Raw genomic sequence first — 23,002 nt, forward strand, 5'->3', positions numbered from 1 at the left:
ACATGTACCTCTTTCCTCTAGCTGTTCCTGAGTTATATCCTTTTATCGTAAACTAGGAATCCAGTGAGCAACCTGGTTTCCTGAGTTTTCTGAGCCTCTCTAGAAAATCAATTGAACCCAAGGAAGGGGTTGTCAGAACCTCTTATTTTATAGCCATTCAGTCAGAAGCACAGGTAACAATCTAGACTTGCAATAGGCAGCTGAGATGGAAGGTAGTCTTGTGGGACTGAGTCGCACCTGTGGAATCTGATGCTGTCTCCAGATAGAGGTCAGAATTGTAGGACATTCAGCTGGTGTTGGAGTGCTTGGGTGTGTGGGAGAAAATACACACTGAAACTGTGTGCAGGAGCTTATGATCTTCAGGGAAACGTCAAATATCTCAATATTATTTGTAATTCTCCTTTCTCCTTTGAAGAGAAAAGTACCCTGATTTTCTCGTACCTAGTGAGCCATCTGGGTAATCCAGTATTGATGCTGGGGAGGTGAAACACAAACTCGTGGAGCAAGGAGGGACAAGTGTAGCTTGCTAGGGTATTACTATGCTTTCTCCAGAAGGAAGGAAGAGGCAAAACCAGCAGGCTACTTTTGGGGCGGGGGGTGCTGCAGGTGAGACACATGTAAGTTCCCAGGCTAGGGATTGAATGGGAACTGTGGCTGCTGGTCTACACCACAGCAACTGCAACATGGGATCTGAGCCATGTCTTCGACCTAGACCGCAGCTCACAGCAACACCAGATCCTTAACCTACTGAGCGAGACCAGGAATTGTACCTGCATCCTCATGGATACTAGTTGGGTTTGTTACCACTGAGCCACAACGGGAACTCCCAGCAGCCTACTTTTACCTTTGTAACAACCTGTGTGTTAAGAAGGAAGACTATTAAGACATGTGATTTTTACCACTGAAAGTGGCCGTGAAGTCAACAGTAACTAAGTTCTTTTGTGATACTGTTTAGCAGTAGCTACACACAAAATCAAGCAAAGACATCCACCACATGGTGTGTTGTACACTGTATGTGTTGTAAGAAACAGCCAGACTCTCAACCTAAAGAAAAAGAAAAAAGTGGGAACGAACATAGACAGTCTGCTCCTAATATGTATATAACTTTATTTATAACAGATACAGATGATAGTACTTTCCACAGAGCAAAGGCAGTAATCCAAAGGCTTGCCAACCACTCGCACTAAATGAAACTTGCCTAAGCACACATGTTGTAATCAAAGATCCAGAACTTAGCAGGCAGGAAATCAAACTTTGACTTTTTTGAAGCACATTTAGCTAAAATATCAGTAGATACAAAATAATCGTAACTGCAAGACTTTAGTGAATCATCAAAAACTAAATGTCTAATCTGGTTTTTTTTAAGATACATCATTACCTTAAGCTTCCTCAACTCTCTGGACAAAGAAAAAGATTCTAGGTTTTTAGGCTCTTCAAACAAGACTTCCTCAGAGGAAATCTGCTTTGAGTACTGTGCAGGAATCCAGTCCCAAGAGAAGCTCGGAATAATGGGAATTCTTCAACCTGCTCCATGGAGGGGAAGACCCTTGTAGGACATAGTGTATTTCCAGGGCATAACAATTGTGCAGCTAGACTAACTCCTTCAAATCTCAGCACTTCTACTTATTAATTATGTGACTTTTGTCAAGGAACTTATCCTCTCTGTGCATCCTTTTTTTCAATTATAAAATAGATATGCTAACAGTTACTTATAAAAGAGACAAAATTAAGTACATAATATTAACTATTACTATCTGATAAAAAAAAAAATTAACGTGTGGAAGTTCCCACTGTGGTGCAATAGGTTAAGAATCTGACTGCAGTGGCTGGGGTGGCTTCAGAGGCACAGGTTCCATCCTTGGCCCAGCACAGTGGGTTAAAGGATACAGCAATGCTGCAGCTGTCGCTCAGATTCAGTCCCTGGCTCAGGAACTTCTATAGGCTGTGGGTACAACCATTAGAAAAAAAAAGAAAGAAAAAAATGGGTGGTTAACGAATCCGACTAGGAACCATGAGGTTGCGGGTTCAGTCCCTGGCCTTGCTCAGTGGGTTAACGGTCCGGCGTTGCCGTGAGCTGTGGTGTAGGTTGCAGACACTGCTCGGATCCCGCGTTGCTGTGGCTCTGGCATAGGCTGGTGGCTACAGCTCCGATTCGACCCCTTGCCTGGGAACCTCCATATGCCGCGGGAGCGGCCCTAGAAATGGCAAAAAGACAAAAAAAAAAAAAAAGATGTGTGTATGCATATCTTTAGGAAAAGAAATCTCATTAATCATTTTTGGAGAGAGGCTGGGACATGGATAACCAGATAGTTTGCTACTAAAACTTTTTTCTGACTTGGAGAACCATTTAAAAGAACAATTTGACATGTCATATATTCCTTATAGTAGGCTAAACCCTAGCTTTGTCTTTGTCCAGAGATTATCAGGGAGAAAGATTTTAAGGGAGAAATCATGCCTTGGTGGGACTTAGCAAAAGGATGGGAAAAGTGCTACTGTAAGAGCTACAGTTACTGAGAAAATGATAGTCTATGGAAATTTTGGTGATTTATCTGTTAAAATTGGAAGCAGGATATACTCAAAAGTACAATAATATTCAAAAGGAAAAAAGTGTTCAGAGACATGTAGCAGCGTTCCCTGGTGGCTCAGCAGGTTAATGATCCAGCATTGTTACTGTTGTGGCACAGGCTCAGTCCTTGGCCCTGAAACTGCTGCATGCCATGGGTGCAGCCAAGAAAAAAAAAAAAAAAAAAAAAAAAAAAGGAGAGAGAGAGAGAGCGCCACAAATAGCATTACTGTGACAGGGCAAGTGCATGCCATGTGGCAGATTATATGGACCCGGTGGGGAGCAAAGACAATGTTAAGAGGCCAGTCCCAGAGCTCAGAGGCCAAGTGTTCTAGAATAAGAAACTCAGTCTTCAAAATCAGTGGTGAGGGAGTTCCCATCGTGGCTCAGAGGTTAGCGAACCCAACTGGCATCCATGAGGACACAGGTTTGATCCCTGGCCTTGCTCAGTGGGTTAAGGATCCAGCGTTGCCGTGAGCTGTGGTGTAGGTCACAGACATAGCTCAGGTCTCGCAATGCTGTGGCTCGCACATAGGCCAGCAGCTACAATTCCGATTGGACCCCTAGCCTGGGAACTTCCATATGCCATGGGTGTGGCCCTAGAAGACAGAAAAAAAAAAAAAAAAAAATCAGTGGTGAAGACTCCAGAAATGGCTTCCTTACTCCTGCCTTTACCAAAGATTTAGGGAGCATATCTCCCTCTGCTGGGTCATTAGCAACTTGAGTCTGGCAGCAAAAATTTATTAAGCATCAATTGTACACCAGGGTCTGTGTTGTGAAAAGTAATAGCCTCTTTTCATTTATTACCAAAGGTTACTCAATCTCTGTCCTGGCCATTTTCTGGCCATGGGGAAGGGAAGAGGAACGTGAGTCTCTAGTTTTCCATAACCAAAGTCTTTTTCTTCCCCATTTACACTAGGATTTTACTTTTAGTGTAAAGATTAAAGGGCAAACAAACAAAACTAAAGGACTGCCCCCGAGATGGCCATAAAAAGATGACCACCTGGCAGCTAGTACCTCACAGACCCATGGCACTCCACCCCTGCCCCCAGAGCAGTGACACAAGAACGGGGCACAATACTTCAGCAGCAAAACTACACAGATCTTTGGGGATTTTATCTTCCATAAAAGGTAACACTTCAGAAAGGACACACCAGCACATTCTTACTCTTACACAAACCACTTCTTGAGATGAACATTTTTTAGAGGTGTTTTTACATGAGGCTTTAGATGAGTATTTACTCTGCTTCTTCAACTGTGCCTTTTGCAAGCTTGGCTCAAGGCATCCTTCCAGTAGGCTTCTTACTCAATTCCTTTACTTTTCAGCTCCTGCTTGACACGTTTCAGATAGTCAGGATCAGGGTAGCCATGCCTGCGTAAGGAAGAAGGCCCTTAGCTTTATCGCAAATGGTTTTAAAAAGATCTGTACAGTAGGTCCTTAGGATTAACACTCAATGTTGCAATGCTGAGGCTGATGACTGTTAATCACATTTAAGTGTGTGGATATGAGTCCGTTTACCTAGTGAGTAGGCCTAGCTGCCTGTCCAGGATCTGCCTTCCAATAACTTGAATTTTCAGCTCATGTTAAGCAGTGATTCTCATAATGTTATACTATATTTTTATGGAAGATAATTGTTTTACTATAGGAGGATTTTCAAATTTGGGAAATTAAAAGTCTCAGGATGTATTCCTTTTTTTTTTTTTTTTTTTTTTTTTTTTTTGCTTTTTAGGGCCATACCCACGGCAAATAGAAGTTCCCAGGCTAGGAGTCCAATTGGAGCTGTAGCTGGCAGCCACAGCCACAGCAACAGCAATGTGGGACCTGAGCCATGCCTGTAATCCACATCATAGCTCACAGCAATGTTGGATCCTCAACCCACTTCAAGGCCAGGGATCAAACCCACATCCTCATGGATCCTAGTCAGGTTCGTTAACCACTGAGCCACGAAGAGAACTCCCTGTATTCCCTTTTGAATACTAAGGGGCTGAGGTATTCTATCTGAATTTCATAAAGAACAATTGGATTGCCCATAATATACTTCCAACACCATTAACTAAGACTTTTTTCTAGAAAACTGTTAGCCAAGTGAATTTAGTATCTCTACTAACTGATGGGAGAGGAGGGTAGAAGAAAGGGTGATCTTAAAAGAAGGCAAAGTAAATAATATTCCTAGAATCTACCCTTCAAACAGACATGAACCCCCAAATTAAATCACCTTGGTACGATTCATCTTGGATTCTGAAGATCCCCTGCCCTTTGATGCAAAATTTAGTAACTGTAGGATACTTTATGCTTGGAAGATAGAAGGTGATGGGAACCAATCTTTCTGCCTTTGAGATTATCACCCCAGACTAGCATCTGTCAAAATACTTTACTGTGTCCAATCTCAGTGCTATAAACTCCCTCCTTACAGCCACATCCTCCAACTGCCCTGTTTTACAACCTTTAAATTCTGTGTAGCAGCCATTATGGTTCAAAAGGTTCCCACCTGTGTGGTCCCCACACCAGGACGTTTTGTGGTGGATGTCATTCCATGTAATGACATCTGAAGCTCCTGTTTGTCGAGACTCTCCCACTGTGAAGATTAGTTTTTGCTTAAAGGCCCTACGAAGCAATCCCAAAACTTCATTTCCTTCCTTGTTATCAGGCAAGTATGCAGTTCGACGTGTTCCTGAAAATCTCTTTCCTGGGTTTGGGTGCTCTTTCTGTACAAAGGTAAGAAAATGTCACATGAAAACATCCCTGTGTCTGAATTTAACAGTATGCATAGATGTGTTCATATGCAGGTAGGACAAACAAAAAACAACAGAAGTATTGAAGGTTTGTTCATACCCCCCATGTAATTCATATTTGCCCTCTTTCCCCAAGTTCATGCTAGGAATGCTATCTGCCTTGCTGACTACCCCACTCCAAGACACAGTCACTACCCACCCTTTCTCTGTCTTAACAGACACAATAGATACCTAAGTTATAAATAAATGTTGTTACTTTATCATCATTTAAAACCCTTGCATGTGACCATGGAGATAATTACCCAGGAAATCCACTGTCTAATTGGTAGCTGAACAGTCCCTTTTGCTCTGGTAATCCCAATATATTGGGAAGAAACCAAGGGATCTTAGAAACACTTACTGTTTGTACGCCTCCTTCAATAACATACGTAATCACAATGGTGCCACAGGGTTCATAACCTGGAAGCGAATCTCTTAAGACAGTGACATACATATCTCCATCTGGCTGATTCCCTTTCTGGACACCATAGGAAGTTTGGCACACAGGACAGACTGGCTTATATGACAAGGCTTTGTTGATACAAGGGCTGCAGAATTCATGCTTGCACTTTGAGAGCACTTTTTTATTACTCATGATGTCCATGCAGATGCTACATATGTCCTTTTCCTTGTCCCCTCCTGACACTTGAGCACTGATGGGGCACAGGAGTGTTGGTGAAGCTGTTTTTGAATCATTACTATCAATGTCCATGAGTGTTTCATTCCATTTCTCTCCAGCCGACAGAGACATTCCTGCTCTGTTTAAGACATACGCTTTTGCCTTTGCAAGGTGATGTGGCAACCCAGTCAAAGTCACTGAGTCTTGACTTAGCACAAAGTGTATATCTGGATGGCTTTGTCTAAAGTCATCAGAGAACTTGGCCCCTTGTAAGTGCTTTCTTTCCTGACCAAACGTTTCAGTGAAATAACTTCGTTCACAATCTGACATGAGACATGTTGGTAGCTATCGATGAAACTTGAATAAGCATGCACAGACAGGTCTAACTCCTTGGATATAGGTTCAAACAGAATGCAGGTTTTCTGACCTATTCCCCAAATTTTACTTTGAGTGTCGTACTTTCTTTCAATCTTTGATATCTCCTGGAATAATTCTGCTTCTAAAAGCTTGTAGTGAGCAGTGTCCATCTCAATTACATTCATCACGAGTCCGGGAGTCAGTATTTTCACAGGTGCGGTGACAAGACTTTCAGAAATTTTTGAGGCAAGAAAATCTTTGGCAGCCGAAATGTCACCTGTGGTCCCAAGGAGAGTTAATTCTCTGCCTTTTGCCTTTATGAGGAGCTTTTTAAACTGGTCACTTAATTCCTGTTTGATTTTATTTGCCTGCATACTGTCTGCTAAAGCAACACTGTCCTTGCTCAGAGTCTCTACGGTCTTCTGAAATTCACTGGCAAAAATCCCGAGAGCTGCTTCGAGATCACTTGATTGTCTTGCAGTGAAGTCTAAATAGACCATACCCTGAGAACTCTCCTGAGCGTTTATTCTTATACCAAATGTTTTCTGTATTGAGGGTATTATATCCGGAGAGGTATATGTGAAGTATTCAAAGAAAGCCAAGGGAACTTCAAAACCATTGCTTTTTGCTTCTGACTTGGTTTTTGATTCAGAGGGAAAAACATAGCTGTTCCTGTCCTCTTGATGGAACGGCTCCCTCTCTGTTGTCATGGGGGACAATTCATGTGTCTGCCCCCTTCCCAGGAGCTGCTCATTCAAGAAGCTATGTATTTTTTCAATATCTTTGAAGTCACCAAACACCGTCTTAATTCCATCAGCACCCTCCCATCGTTGGACATTGGGGCAGAGAGTGGTGATGCAGTCCCTCTGCTCTTTAGAAAACAGGCGGCAGTTCAGTTCAGCTGTGACAGTAAGAAAGATCTGAAATTTTGAAAGGGAACAAGTGAACTCTCTTAGACATCCAGGCCTACGTTCTCCTCGCAGGAGCATATCTAGAGAGTAGAGAAACAACCACTATAACTTCTTTCTTTTTTTCTTTTTTTTTATTACTCAAATGAATTTATCACATCTGTAGTTGTATAATGATCATAACAATCTAATTTCACAGGATTTCCATCCCATATGACTTCTTTCAAATCCTTTTTGCAACGTACCCAGAGGAGCCCAGCCCTAGGTGTACATCAGAATCGTATGGTCAGGGAAGAAAACGCCAAGGCCCAGCCACATCTCCATAGATTCTGAGCAGTATTTTTTAAAGTTCCCTGGACAAGACACCTGGATTCTCGAGCTGCCACTATCTGTTTGACCTTGGGAAATTGGGTGAAAAGAAGGCACTCTGGCTTTCTGGGTAAACTGCTGTTATTTCTCACTAAAGAGTGTGAGCCTGGAACAGAGTCATCAGTATGAGGAGGATGTTTTTTCATTTTTTCCTGTTACTGTTTTTTTCTACCTTCCTCTCTCTTTTCTTTTTTTCTTTTCTTTTTTTTTTTTTTTTTAACCACCTAACTGCATGAAATATTGCTAGGCTAAACTTTGACCTTTAGAAGTTCAAAATACGGCAAATACACAGGTTAGGCAAAAAAAAAAAAAAAAAAAAAAAAAAAAAAAAAAAAGGCAAATTGAATGTAATATAAAGCAAGATTTCTAAAGTTTTGTTCCTCCTCAAGGTCTTCGCACATGCCATTTTCTCCACACATAACATTCATCCTCTACATCTTCCTTCAAAATGCTTCCTGAATCCAGCCATTCCTCACACATCCACCAGGATCATTCAGAATCCAAGCCATTATCACCTTGCACCTGGCTCACTGCAGCCCCTTATACCTGGGCGCTAACCTTCCACCTGAGCCTTCTTCCTACACTCAGTTCTCCATGCAGCAGCCAGAGTGATCCTTCAGAAATGTCAATCAGCTCACTCTGATCCCCTGGCTCAAAACCATCTGAGGAATCTAACATTTCAGTTCAAATCCAAAGTCCTGACCTTCATCCCTCAAAGACCCCATCTCTGAGTTCCTCTTTAACCCTCTCTCCTGCTCTCTCCCTTCCAGGCAACTGGCCTCCCTCTTTGAATCTCCTGGGGCTCAGGATGTAAGCTTCTGTCTGGGCAAGGAGGTAAGCTTTGCACTTATTTTTTCCCCTCTGCTTAGAACTTTCTTCCCCTAGGAATCCACCCTTCATTTGTATCTCTACTCAGATGTCACCTCATTTGAGAGGTTTTTCCTGATATCCTATTTAAGATAGTGGTTCTGTCATGTATCCTGCTTTAATGGTCCTATCATTTCCCCTGCTTTATTCTTCTTCCTAGCCTTTATCACTGGCAGATATGTTATTCCCATCTATTTGCCTACTGTTGTTGTTTGGTGCCCTCACTAGAACGTAAGGTCCCTGAGGGCAAGGTCTGCTATGTTCCTGGCTGTGTCCCAGCTCCTGTGACAGCACCTGGCACACAGTAGGCAGCTGATACTCATTTCTTGACTGACTCTGTATGGCTGGCTTCTGCTCATCATTCAAGTCTCAGGGCAAATGTCACCTCCTCAGAGACTTCTGGTCAGAAACAACACAAACTCCTTCCTTGCCTGGCCCTGTCACGCACTAAGGCAAAAACCCCATTCTATTTTCTTCTTAGCATAGATCTCTCTCCTAAATGGTTTTATTATTTTGTTTACTTGCTTATTGTTTTTCTACATACCTCTCCATTCCCAGCAGGGATCTGTCTGTTGTGTCTACCTCTGTGTCCCAGTGCCTAGAACAGTGCCAGGCTCAAAGTAACGTCTCAGCAAATGGTCCTTGGACTAGAGAGCAAGTTGCAGGGTAGCTCTCTTCAATACTCACCTTCTGGATGGAGGAATCTGAAGCATTAGGAATGTGCTTCTCATTCGGTTGCTTTTCACCATCCCTCGCCCCTTTTTTTGACTGTGTCAAAGACGATATCCTAGGTCTTGTATTCTTCTCTATTGCAGTTTCATTGGATTCCAGGAAAATAGTCACTGTTTTGCTGTCAACCACAATTTGGTGCTTTTCTTTTTTCAATACTCCCTCTTTACCTTCAGTGGAGACATTAAATATACACAATACACATAGAAATGGGAGTGATTTCAAGGAATCCTCCTACTTAGGCATCCGTACCTTGCCCCAGTACCCTCCCAGTGAGGGCAGTTCCCTGCATCCTGGAATGGTGGATTGGTGATAGGGCAAGCAAGCTATTCAAGACACCAAAGTAGACAGCTTAAGTTTTACTATAGAAAGGAAAGCATAATGATAATGGAATATCATCCACTCATTAAAAGTCATATTCCTGAAACTGCCTCCAGTCTCCCATTTCATGATATGGAATAACACCTGCTCTAAGTGACAAAAAGCAGGAATCAAAAGTGTAGACTCAGTTTTGTAACTATATGTGTGTGTTTACTGACGTTCAGAGAAAAGGGCTGGGAGGAATTATGCCCCAAATGTCCACACTGTTTTTCTCCACATGGTTTTCTTTATTCTTTTCTCCTTTTTCAGTAGTGAGCATAAATAACTTTTGCCATTCTCAAGAACTAATCTATCAAATAATTATTTAAAACATAAAACTGTGCTCCAACCACCATGGAAAACAGTATGGAGGTACCTCAGAAAACTAAATATAGAACTACCACATGACCCAGCAATCCCACGCTTGGGCATATATCCAGATAAAACATTCCTTGAAAAAGACACATGCACCCGCATGTTCATTGCAGCACTATTCACAATAGCCAAGACATGGAAACAAATGTCCATCTGCAGATGAATGTTTTAAGAAGATGTGGTATATTTACACAATGGAATACTACTCAGCCATAAGAACTAAATAATACCATTTGCAGCAACATGGATGGAACTAGAGACTCTCATACTAAGTGAAGTAAGTCAGAAAGACAAATACTATATGATATCACTTATATCTGGGATCTAATATACAGCACAAATGACCCTTTCCACAGAAAAAAAAACTCATGGACATGGAGAACAGACTTGTGGTTGCCAAGGGGGAGGGGGAAGGAGTGGGAGGGACTGGGAATCTGGAGTTAATAGACGCCAACTATTGCCTTTGGAATGGATAAGCAATGAGATCCTGCTGTATTAGCATTGGGAACTATATCTAGTCATTTATGATGGAGGATAACATGAGAAAAAGAATGCATATATGTATGTGTGATTGGATCACTTTGCTGTACAGTAGAAAATTGACAGAACTCTGTAAACCAGCTATAATGGAAAAAATAAAAACCATTTAAAACAAAACCAAAACCAAAATAAAATTATTTTACAGCCTTCCAAAAAAAATAAATAAAGTACACTAATCATAAGTATAAACCTAGGGTGACTAGTTAACACTAAAAGGATGACTGAAGTTCATACTCTTAAAAAAAGACTACAAGTGTCACCTGCATTTCTCTCCTATTAACACAGTTGCCTTAATTAGAATAATGGATATTGGTCTTAAGATTGCTTTATTGGTGAAATGAGTGGTTTTCAAAATGCGTTGATCAGTTTCAAATGTAACATAGGCACTCCTGTTCTTACAAAGGGGTATAAGAATCTAGTGAGCCCAGTATAGGCCCTAGGCTTCACAGTCCTGGTTCAGCAGCTAATTCAAAGCAGTTTTGCCACCTAACTAGAAGGATAGCTGTGTTCTGCTACTAGAATATTGCTGCAGAAGTCTCTAATGAACCTTTCATGCAAGGTGCTATCAGAGCATCTAAAAAGGCAAACAGCTGGGACTACATCGAGCTGACACCAGGTCATATAAAAATTTTGGGGGGCCGTGTCCATGGCATGTGGAAATTCTCAGGGCCAGGAATCAAACCTGAGCCAAAGCAGCAGTCTGAACCGCTGCAGAGTTAACCCTGGATCCTTAACCAGATGGGCCACAAGGGAACTCCCATATAAGTGCTTTGATGCCTACTTGTAAATAGATGTTTCACATTTGACAAAATTTCATTGTATGAGACCATGTACTTCCAAGGATGGAAGGCAACCGGTATCTACCAAAAATAACCTAATAGTGAATGATCAAATCAATTCTAGTTCTTTTAAAACAAAAGTTATTTTCTCCAGAAAGTCTGGCATGACTTAAAAAAAAAAAAATTATTTTTTTGAAGTATAGGTCATTTACAATGTGCTAATTTCTGCTCTACAGCGAAGTGATTCAGTTATACATGTATACTTTATTTTTCATATTCTTTTCCACTATGGTTTATCACAGGACATTGACTAGTTACTCTTAATAAATAGGATGAAATTAATATTCATCAATGGGCTTATTTTAATAAATACAAGCTGTTAAATTTTACTGAAAAAAAAAAACCCATAAAACTGGAACACCTAAATGACAAGGGCTGACAGGTGTCTGGGGGTGGCAAGGGTGTTCTTCTGAAAGCTGAGATTTATGAGTTCGGAGGAGGATTCTGGAAAGCGTCAACTTTAAGGCGCGGTCCGACCGATCACAGATTGGGCTCCTCCGGGCTCTGTCCTTTGCTGTGGCTCTGCGCCTCGTGCCAGCAGGAGCCGCGGTTCCTGTTCCCCACCAGACGTTCCTAGACCTTCTCCCTCACTCTCTCCTGGCTCCTCTGAACTGGGTCTGCACGCACCCACGCCCCAAGGATGGCAGTTGCCCCCCCAGCCCTCGCCAGCCGCTCACCTGCCCTTTGCAGGAACTGCACCCGGAAGGTGTCTGGGTTGTTGCGGTCCAGGGCCTGGACGGTGCATTCCCCACCGCCTGACTCCCGGCTCTGGAAGTACTTTTCCAGCTTCCTTTGTAGGCGGGTGCCGGGCTGGGACACCCGCACGAGCAGCGGTGACGGCGGGCAGCCGTTCGAAGCCATGGCGCCGGGGCTCGCTTCGCATCCGGGCCGGGGCAGGGGTGCGCACCGCCCCGCCACCCAGGAGCGCAAAGTTTCAGTTTCGCTTTCCTCGAGATCCAGAGCGGTTCCAGGCAGAGCCGCCTCCCCTTCCTCTCCTCCTTGTCCTCCTCGCCGCGGACTGCCAGGTGAGTAGGTCCCTGTCCCCTGTTTCCCGAGGCAGTGGGCGCCGGAAGCTCCGCGGTCTTCTCCAGGGGGCTCTGAGGACGAGCCGGCGGGCGAGAGGCGGGCTCCCAGGGCCAGGCCTCCCCTGGTGAGGATGGAGACTAGGCAGATACTCAAGTCAAAGAAAGTTTCTCCTAAGTTCGTGATTCCTTTTAACTGTTCTTGTTGTTACTGTTAATTTGCAGCTGAAATTGTAATTCACATTCTGAATTCAGGTGAAACTTACCTACTTTTTAAAAAAAATTGAATATGTTCACCTGCGTGCAGTTACCTCCCTCTAACTCTATGCTTTAGACAGACTCTTAAGGCTTTTCTGCCTTCATTTCTTGATTTGGCCAACATGCAGTACTGAACTGCATGCTGGCCTGTGTGCCTGGGAATAAAGGTGAGAGCCTAGGCACCTGACCTCACCAGCTGTAAAGGGAGGTGAATTGATACCAAAAAAGCAAAATCTTTTGAAGGCCTCCAGAGGAAACAGACTCTTAAAAGAGGGAGGGAGGGGGAGCCTCTGAGATGCAGGGACCACAGTATCTAAAGCACTGAGGAGTACAGAGGCCTTGGAGGAGATGAAATGGGTGAGGGAGGTGACAGAGGAAGGGGCTAGAGCAGCGCTGTCTGGAATGAGACCTACGTGTTAATTTAAAAATTTTTTATTTTACTTACTTTGTCTTTTTAGGGCCACCCTCGAAGCATATGGAGGTTCCCAAACTAGGGGTGGAATTGGAACTGTAGCCACAGGCCTCTGCAACCTACACCACAGCTTAGGGCAATTCGAGATCCTTAACCCATTGAGCAAGGTCAGGGATCAAACCCACATCCTCATGGATGCTAGTCAGGTTTGTTTCTGCTGAGCCATAACGGGAACTCCCTAATTTTAAAATTTTTAGTAGTCATAGTTCTTAGAGTATAAACAGGTGAAATTATTTTTAATTATATTCTTTAATTCACTGCATCCTAAATGAACCATTTCATCAGATAGTCAATGTTAAAAACTTAATTGAGATATTTTGCGTTGTTTTTATGTCATCCTAAGTCATTGCAGTCCAGTCTTTATTTCACATTTATGTCACATTCTGTTGAGATTAGCCACATTTAAGTGCTCTAGAGCTACATGTGGCTAATGGCCCACACTGGATAGCAAAGTTCCAGATGTTGAAAAGTCTTGAGATCAGTAGGGAGACGTGGAAGGCTCGTATCACAGGAGTGTCATGTCAAATGTGCATTTTAGAAAGTTGGTTTTGACAGTGATATGGAGGACACATTTCCATGTAAGGATAATTGGAAGTGGAGAGGCCAGAAATAAAGTTTTTGCACATGGCTGGTAAGACTGGAAATGAGCCCCTCTTTATGGAGAATAGTTTGATAGTAATCAGAATTATAGCTGCATATATATCCTTATTCTGCAGTTCCACTTCTAGGAATTTGCCCCACCGATCGATTAGCACCTGTTTGAGGTGACCTACATACTAAGTTGCTCTTTATAGCTCTTTTTATAATAGCAGAGGATTTAGAACTCCTTAAATGTCCATAAAAAAGGTGGACTGGCAGTTAAATATCTTACAGTGCATTTATACACTGGAATGCAATGAGCAGTAGAAAGAAGGAAGGTGCTGTCTGGTGCTAATATGGAAAGATGTCTCGGATACATTGAACGGAAAGGCAAGATGCAGTGTGTAAAAGATACTACCTTTAGAGGATGGCACAGGCTCTGAAGAGCACTCTGACCAAAGCTGGTGTCCCAGAGCTTCCTGCCCATGAGGACAAAGGCCCAGAGGTGAAGGAGAGTTTGGAGAACATCAAATAGTGCCATTCCACACGCTGCTGTTTGCCTGGAGTGTGGGGTACGTAAAGGGGAGGCTGGGAAGCAGAAATGGCAAAGAGCCCCTTGAATGCCAGGCGGACTAAAGGGCTTGATCTTTACTGTAGGTAGTGGAGTCTACTGAAGGTCTTTTTTTTTTTTTTTGTCTTTTTGCCATTTCTTAGGCCACTACCGTGGCATAATCGGAGCTGTAGCCGCCAGCCTACAGCAGAGCCACAGCAGAGCCACAGCAGCGCGGAATCCGAGCCTCGTCTGCAACCTACACCACAGCTCATGGCAATGTCAGATCCCCAACCCACTGACCAAGGTCAGGGATCGAACCCACAACCTCATGGTTCCCAGTCGGATTCGTTAACCACTGAGCCACTACGGGAATTCCTGCTGAAGGTTTTGAGCAGAAAAATGCTTCTCAAATAAATGCCTTCTTCTTTAGGGTTTTTTTTAAAAAGACGCTATCTTTTGTGTAAAAAATGCCTCTGGAAGGATACAGGAGAACCTAATAACATTGCTTGCCTCTGGGAAGGGACTTCAGTGAGGGAAGTAGGAGGGAGCCTTTCACACTTTCTAAATTTGAATCTGTAAATGTAATGCCTATTCAAATAATAAACTGTATATTAAATGCATTTAAGTATTTAAAAAGAATGTATTGCCATAGCTCAAGCAAGAGGCTCTGCGGCCCTGGAGTGATGGACTATCAGTGGGCAAGGAGGGTGGAGCCATATTTGAAAGTGATTTAGGTGGGCAGGACCCATGATGGATTGAATATAGGACAGAAGAGAAGATTCCAGATTTCTGACTTGAGTGGGTAACTGATGTATTATTTACTACCATGCTGTGGAATCCAGCAGGTAAAGGAGGATTTTGGAGGGGGTTGTTTGAGGGGTAGGTAAGGTGTGGGGACTGGGGATAAGGAGATTAAGGGTCCAGTCTTGCAGAGGCTGCGTTTTAGGGGATTATGGGATGTCAGGTAGACTTGGAAGATGAGGCTTGGGAGAGCCATCGTCTACAGATACAGATGTGGGAGATTTGTAGCTGATGAGTTGATACCATGAGAGTGGATGAGTTCACCCTTGGAGGGTGTATACAATGAGCTGAGACCTGTTCTCAGACGAAATCCTGGGGAAGATGATTAAGGGTGAACTGTGGAAGTGAATCCAGGGGATAGGGCCTGTAAAGGCAAAACGAGAGGTAACAAAAGAACCAAGGGAAGGTGGCATCGGAGCAGCCAGAAAGCAGAGGTTCAGGAATCAAAGAAGGAAATGAAGACGGAAACTGTAGAGAGGGGTCAAATAAAGGTTGGGACAGAAGAGTCCACTGGGGTTAGCCACGCAGGAGACATGGAAGACTTGCCTCTTTTGTGAAAACAGCAGTGCCCTCTGGAGGCAAAAATGCATCTTGTCCTTGCATTTTAGGGTTGTGCTTGGACTTGCTGCTCTTCCTGACACTTAATAATAGTGCTCTCTCTAAAAAAAAAAAAAATAATAATAATAATAATAGTGCTCTAATGCTCTAGATAGTTGTACAAAATATTCCTATTTCAGAGGCATCAGAAATCATCTCAGAAGCCTCCAAGCGATTATGTGACAATGACTGTGAGCAACTTGAAGCATTTGAAACATTTACACCATTATTCTCGTCAAAATTTACAGTCTTTAATTCCTACTTATTAAATGGGAAAATCTTTAAAATGTATTTTCCTAGAGTCTCTGATTTGTATCCAGTTAGTCCCCTTTCTAATTAGATCAGCGGTATTTATCACAAACTCGGTAACACACCCTCTACAGGCACAAGACAGTTCCCTCTTTCTTCAGACACTCTCCAGGGGTCTTCACTCACTCAAGGCTGGTTTTTCCTCATTGCTCTTTGAATGCTGTGCTTAATTTTACCACTTGGTAGCACACTTCTCTTCTAAAGACATAAAAGCCTGCTCCATCCCCAAGGCCTTGCTCTAGGCTCACCTTTTCAGGAAAGCTTCCCTGTTGTAGCCCATACAGTTCTTTCCCTTCTTTGAACTGCCATTATGGTTTTAATTGGAACCTGTTTGTAAAGGATAGAAGGTAACAGTCACAACAGCAGAAAAAACACAATTTGTGCATCTTCACCTGTGAAATTAAAAATGATTCAAGGAATTCCCATTGTGCTTCAGCAGGTTGAGAACCTAGCCAGTATTGATGAGGATATGGGTTCCATCCTTGGCCTCACTCAGTGGGTTAAGGACCCGGTGTTGCCATAAGCTGCAGCGTAGGTCACAGATGCGGCTCGGATCTGGTATTGCTGTGGCTGTGGCGTAGACCAGCAGTTGCAGCTCCAGTTTGACCCTTAGCCCAGGAACTTATATATGTCGCAGGTGCGGCCCTAAAAAGAAATTATTATTATTATTTTTTTGGTTGCTTTTTAGTGCCACACCCACAGCACATGGAGGTTCCCAGGCTAGGGGTCTAATTGGGGCTACAGCTGCGGCCTATGCCACAGCCACAGCAATGCCAGATCCAAGCCGCATCCTCGACCTACACCACGGCTCATGGCAACACCGGGTCCTTAACCCACTGAGTGAGGCCAAGGATCGAACCCACAACCTCATGGTTCCTAGTCAGATTCATTTCTCCTGAACCATGATGGGAACTCCAGACGAAGTTTTTTTTTAATTTAAAAAATAAAAATGATCCAAGATCACAAGTGCCCTTGTGGCACAGCAGGTTAGGGTGTTCTTACTGCATTGGGCTTGGGTTGCTGCTATGGCACAGGTTCGATCCCTGGCCTGGGAACTTCTATATGCAATGGGCACAGCCAAAAAAAAAGAAAAAGAAAAAAAGTTTTAAGATCAGAAATTGGGGGTTTCCATCTTGACAGAGTGGAAATGAATCCGACTAGGAACCATGAGGTTGCAAGTTCGATCCCTGGCTTCGCTCAGTGGGTTAAGGATCCAGCATTGCCATGAGCTGTGGTGTGGGTCACAGACGTGGCTCGGACCTAGCGTTGCTGTGGCTGTGGCATAGGCTGGCAGCTGTAGCTCCGATTAGACCCCTAGCCTGGGAACCTCCATATCCTGCAGGTACAGTCCTAAAAAAAAAAAGACAAAAAGACAAAAAAAAAAAAAAAAAAAAAAAAAGAAAGAAATAGTTTTTGGTCTTCCTGTTGTGTATTCTCACTAAATTCTCTAAGGTACTAATCCATGCTTATTATATCCTTCTATTCATTCCTAGAAAGGGGCTGCTGTATTTGGGAAACAGAAAACGTAGTAAACATATAAAGACCCAAGAGACCTGGAGGATGGATTTTCTTAAGGTAAAAAGCGTAAATGTCTATAAGTCATAAATGTTGATCAGCATGTAAAATAGTTCTTCGTGTAACAGCACAAAATCTGGGGTCTTAAGTTATACTTGGCATTCTTACTTGGTTTTAATATGCCAATAAAAGTTTTTTGGGAGTTCCCATTGTGGCGTAGCAGAAATAGATCCAACTGGTATCTATGGGGATGTGGGTTTGATCCCTGGCCTCACTCAGTGGGTCGGGGATCCAGTGTTGCTATGAACTGTGGTGTAGGTCGCAGATGTGACTCGGATCCCGAGTTGCTGTGGCTGTGGTGTAGGCTGGCAGCTGCAGCTCCAGTTTGACCCCTAGCCTGGGAACCTCCATATGCCGTGTGTGCAACCCTAAAAAAAGGGAAAAAGAAAAGTTTTCTCATTGCTTATTGTGAGAGATGGGGAATCAAGAATACACTAATTAACACAGTCAACATGAGGACGGGTGATTTTTTTTAAATGTCACCTCAGTATCATTTTGCTTCTCGTTTACTCATTCAGTAGTTCTGCTTTTACAGAATGGGGGAAGGAGGACTATGGGGGAGGAATAAAAATAAGGGACTAGGGAAAAGGGACCTCATTTGTTTACTCTGAAAATTCCATATTCAGGCTTGTGTCATGAAATAAGCAAATGAAAGTGAGTCCTTACAGGTAGATGGGTAGGTGTGGCGGATGAGGCTCTTGTTGCCATGCCTTCTGTTCTGTCTAGAGCAACCCCACAAGCTTTTGGAGATTGGAGTCTCATTTGAGAGTTTGGGGGCATTTTGGTCTGTGACCTTTGAGCCTTTTCAAGTGTTCATCTCCAAGCCTCATCTCACCTTGAATTAGAAATGCACTGGCTTCTAGGGAAGTGGGTTAGGGTCATTGTTGGCTGGAACATTTAGTATTTCGGGTATTTTAGGCACACTGATTAAGCAAACAAATGGGTACTCCCCTTCCCTCTTTTTTTTTTTTTTTTTTTTTGTCTTTTTGCTATTTCTTGGGCCGCTCCCTCAGCATATGGAGGTTCCCAGGCTAGGGGTCTAATTGGAGCTCACGGCAACGCCAGATCGTTAACCCACTGAGCAAGGGCAGGGACCGAACCTGCAACCTCCTGGTTCCTAGGAGGATTCGTTAACCACTGTGCCACGACGGGAACTCCTCCCCTTCCCTCTTAAACCCAGTGCTTTCAGCAAGGTTTCTGTTGCTTGTGTTTGTTAGGCTGTGTTTATCAGCTGTAATCTGTAGTCATTTGGTCTCAGTTTTTTTAAAACCACTTTCACTTTTTACAGGGTGTTGGAGCAGCAGCTTACAAGGAGAAATCAGGTAGGATCACCTCATTCTCACAATTGTCTCAGAACATGTTTGCTCAGATCTTTCCTCAGTGGAGAAAGGGGAATACAGAAGGAGACTCTCTCTCCCACAAGTGCTCAGGTGCGTGACTGCAGGACTTTGTGGGGACCTGGCACATGCCACAGAAGGGGGACTGCCTTGGAGGCTGTGTGGCACTAGCAGATGTGTTCTCTAAGCCCCCCTTGCCCCTTTCCTTTGCACACAAGATGTGGGCCTCTTCTGACCCCAGCCCAAGCCAGAAGAGGTGACCCAGTGTCTCCTTGAGGCTCAACAAGGCTTGTAAGAGCCAGGTGGAACCTGACTAATCCTAGGGTGACTCACTGGATATTGTCAACCAAATCATAGGTCTGTTGGCTTTGACTACTCGTGTGCTGCTCTTTTTAGGTCATTGAGGCCACCAGTCATCTTTCTAGCTGGCTCAGATTAGAAATGGGAATTGAGGTAAAAAAAATTATTAATTACTATGTTGTATCCATTTTAAGGCACACCTTTTTTATAATTCTGAAATAAGGCTACTCCCTAGCCAAAGACGGGTTTAGCTGACACCGTTTTTCCTTTCTCAGTGGCCTATAATAATGAGGCTTTAGACTCCATGAAATACAGTATCACAGGTTTAGCTCTCCAGGAAGTGGAAACTGAGATGGAGTTAAGAGTGCAAAAGGTTTATTGTGAAAGGAAAAGAGAAGCTAGATTGGACAGGTGGAGCCATCAGACTGTAATGAAAACCTGGCACACCTCTGCCAGCCTGAGATTGTCCACTGGGAGAGCTCCACGTTGGACATAGATAGCCTTGCTCAGCCATTGAGGGTAGCCACGCTGAGAAGAGCATGACCTGGGCTGGAAAGCTGAGATGGACTTTCCCCTTCTGGAGCTGTCGGCTCACCATACCCCACTTCACTGAGGGGCACTGCAGCAGCATATCTGGCCTGCCACATGCAGTAAATAATTTTTAGTCAAACAGTTTTCCTTTTTTTTTTTTTTTTTTTTTGTCTTTTTTGCCTTTTCTAGGGCCGCTCCCGCAGCATATGGAGGTTCCCAGGCTAGGGGTCGAATCAGAGCTGTAGCCTCCGGCCTACGCCACAGCCACAGCAACGTGGAATCCGAGCCACGTCTGCAACCTACACCACAGCTCACGGCAACGCCGGATCCCTAACCCACTGAGCGAGGCCAGGGATCGAACCCGCAACCTCATGGTTCCTAGCCGGATTCGTTAACCACTGAGCCAAGACGGGAACTCCAACTTTTCTTTATTTTTTATTTTTATTTTTTTTAGGGACACACCTGAGGCACACAGAAATTCCCAGGCTAGGGGTCAGATCAGAGCTGCAGCTGCTGGCCTCTATCATAGCCACAGCCACCCGGGGTCTAAGCTGCATCTCTGACATGCACCCCAGCTCACAGCAGCACCTGGTCCTTAACCCACTGAGTGAGACCAGGGATCAAATCCCCATCCTTATGCATAGTAGTGTTCATTTCTACTGCACCACAACAGGAACTCCTAGTCAATTGGTTTTAATTCCACCAAAATCAGGCCACAAAACTAGAAAGTGATGAGAATTATTTACAGTAGCATTGTCAGTGCCCTGCCCATCTGCTGGACCATACCCCCAGGAGCATTTGACCAGTGACTGATAGAAACTCGATAAATATCCCAGCTCCTTTACTCCTCTGGTGGTATAACTCAGACACATGGTCTACACTCTCTGCCCCCAGTGGAGTTAAGCTTCATTTGCTCTGTAACATATCCCTTATACATTCCTTTCCTTTCCCTGTCTCGCTTTCTCACTCTGCTGTCCCCATCCCATGTCCCTGCTGTTCTCTGGGATCACCTCCCAAATAAACTTACACTCAAATCCTTGCCTCAGAGTCAGCTTCTAGGAGAATCCAAACCAAGACACTGGCAAGAGCGAACAAGTTATGAATAAGACCTCTACATGTTTTTGACTCATAATTAAATCCTTTCTAATTCTTATGCCTCAAGCATGGCTCTTCCCAAATGCACCCTTTTTATGTGGATTTTTTTAAATCTATAAGCCTCAATACACACAGCTTTCTCATTGCATCATCGAAGCTACCACTTGTTGAGTAAGTACCACTTTTTGAGCTCATCTCTCCTTTTGTACAGAGGAGGCTCAGTCTCCTGGTGTGAAGTAAAAGTACCTCCTTTTCAAAGGAGTCTTTGCTCATTTCTTTATTTCTTATCTTCTCTCCTTTTCCAGAGACTGATATCCTCCAAGAAAACTACAGTCAGCAAATTACCCTTCATCACAATGACCTCAAAATTTTAAAAAGTAATGAGAATCAGCTGTGGGAAATCCTCCAGAATAAATTTGACTGTATCTTTACCCTGGTCTCCCCAGCCCAGGAAGGTAACAATGAGTCTCTACAGGTCTTCAGAAAAATGCTGACTCCCAGGCTAGAGTTATCTGTCTGGAAGGCTGACCTCACCAGACACGCTGTGGATGCTGTGGTGAATGCAGCCAATGAAGACCTCACACATGGCGGGGGCCTGGCCCAGGCTCTTGTGAAAGCTGGCGGCGTGGAAATCCAAGAGGAGAGCCGAAAGTGGATTTCTGAATTTAGCAAAGTACCCACGGGTGAGATAGCTGTCACAGGAGCAGGGAAGCTCCCCTGCAAATGCATTATCCATGCTGTTGGGCCTCGGTGGCGGTTAATGGATAGACAGAAATGTGTCAGTAAGCTGCAAAAGGCCATTATGAGTATTTTGAATTATGTCAACAGTAAAAATGGGGTAATCAAGACAGTAGCAATTCCAGCACTGAGCTCTGGGATTTTCCAGTTCCCACTGGATCTGTGCACACAGGTCATTGTAGAAACTATCAAGTCTTATTACCAAAGAATGCAGCCAGGCAGCAATTTGAGAGAAATTCACCTGGTAAGCAATGAGGACCCTACGGTTGCTGCCTTTAAAGCTGCTTCAGAAGTCACCCTAGGGAAGAATGAGCTGGGACTCCGGGTGACCCAAGAAGCCAGCACGATCGTATTGAACAACATGACTCTCCAGATTGTCCAGGGCCTCATTGAACTGCAAGATGTAAGTCTTCGTTTTATTCTCTTGCACTGCCAAAGGGGATCCCTGAACTGTTTATTACTGATCAAGTGCACTTTGAGTATATACTATTTCAAACACTGTTTTAAAAAGCATTTTGTTAAGGTTAAGAGTATGGACTTCAGAGCCAGACCATCTGGATTTCATACTGGCTTTGCCATTTACTAACTGGGTGACCTGAATTAAATGACTTTACCTTTTGGTCTTCAGTTTCCTCACCTGTAAAATGAGGATGATAATAACATTTACATCTTAAGAGTTGGAATCAGTACACATAAACTGCTTAGAATAGAACCTGGCATGTGGTAAATATTTATACTTATTATTGCTATTATTCTTAGGCACCATGAGGAAATAGAGCAATCTTTGATTCCAAGGAACTTAAAATCTACCATATTCTTTTCATACAAAAAGATTCTCTTTTGAAAAAAATCTCATTAGAGAGACAAAAAAATCTGAACATTTCTAAAGCAGCCTATCAGTAATAGACAAAAAGTGTTAATACAAGGTAGATGTATAGTGTTTAAGAGTTTGGGAGTTCAGTCGTGGATCAGTGGTTAACGAATCTGACTAGCATCCATAATGACGCAGGTTTGATCCCTGGCCTAGCTTAGTGGGTTAAGGATCTGGTGTTGCTCTGAGCTGTGGTGTAGGTCACAGATGCAGCTCGGATCCTGCATTGCTGTGGCTGTGGAGTAGCCAGAGGCTACAGTTCTGATTCAACCCCTAGCCTAGGAACCTCCATATACTGCAAATGAGGCCCTGAAAAGCATAAAAAAAAAAAAAAGTTTGTACCTTTGTGGCAAGAGTGGAGCATAGTAGACCAAGAAAGATTACCTCACAGTATATGAGTTTTGAATCTGATCTCAAGTGAAGATCAGAGGAGAGGAGGAGAGGCCTGAGTGGTTAGAATGACTGATCAGAGAGATACAGAGAAATTAACAGATCAAAAGGAATAGGCTGGACCAGTCAGGGACCTAGATGGAGCTATACATTGTATTCTTAGTGTATGGCCCTGTTCTGGGACTGTGGAGGATACCGAGTGTAACTTAGCATTTAGCCAGGGATCATAGAGCACAAAAGTGAAGGCCCTGGCAGGAAGGTGAGAAAGTCAGGGTA

At 43.5% G+C, this 23,002-nt stretch overlaps 2 protein-coding genes across 15 annotated transcripts in view; one reads left to right on the forward strand and one right to left on the reverse strand.

Annotated features, from left to right (window-relative positions):
- Positions 1,087 to 12,202, reverse strand: DTX3L (deltex E3 ubiquitin ligase 3L). Its single transcript, XM_021070271.1, is given in 6 exon segments — positions 1,087 to 3,954; positions 5,053 to 5,269; positions 5,697 to 6,250; positions 6,253 to 7,231; positions 9,143 to 9,354; positions 11,976 to 12,202. Coding segments are annotated over 6 exon segments (2,235 nt in total). The 5' UTR covers positions 12,160 to 12,202; the 3' UTR covers positions 1,087 to 3,865.
- PARP9 (poly(ADP-ribose) polymerase family member 9) overlaps positions 11,808 to 23,002 on the forward strand; it is a 39,876-nt gene continuing 28,681 nt past the window's right edge. The window contains exons 1-6 of one of the 14 annotated variants that reach the window (XM_021070269.1): positions 12,235 to 12,323; positions 13,924 to 14,201; positions 17,383 to 17,464; positions 18,753 to 18,786; positions 19,198 to 19,254; positions 21,033 to 21,868. In XM_021070269.1, coding sequence (XP_020925928.1) covers positions 21,215 to 21,868 — 654 coding nt within the window. In that variant the 5' untranslated portion in view covers positions 12,235 to 12,323; positions 13,924 to 14,201; positions 17,383 to 17,464; ... (1 more) ...; positions 19,198 to 19,254; positions 21,033 to 21,214. Of the gene's footprint in view, positions 12,324 to 13,908; positions 14,202 to 17,380; positions 17,465 to 18,752; positions 18,895 to 19,197; positions 19,255 to 21,032; positions 21,869 to 23,002 lie in introns of those variants that run through there. The other 13 variants (XM_021070267.1, XM_021070268.1, XM_021070270.1 and 10 more) reach the window with 13 other exon arrangements.

This window comes from Sus scrofa, chromosome 13 (assembly GCF_000003025.6).
Source record: "Sus scrofa isolate TJ Tabasco breed Duroc chromosome 13, Sscrofa11.1, whole genome shotgun sequence".
Classification (NCBI taxonomy): Eukaryota; Metazoa; Chordata; class Mammalia; order Artiodactyla; family Suidae; genus Sus; species Sus scrofa.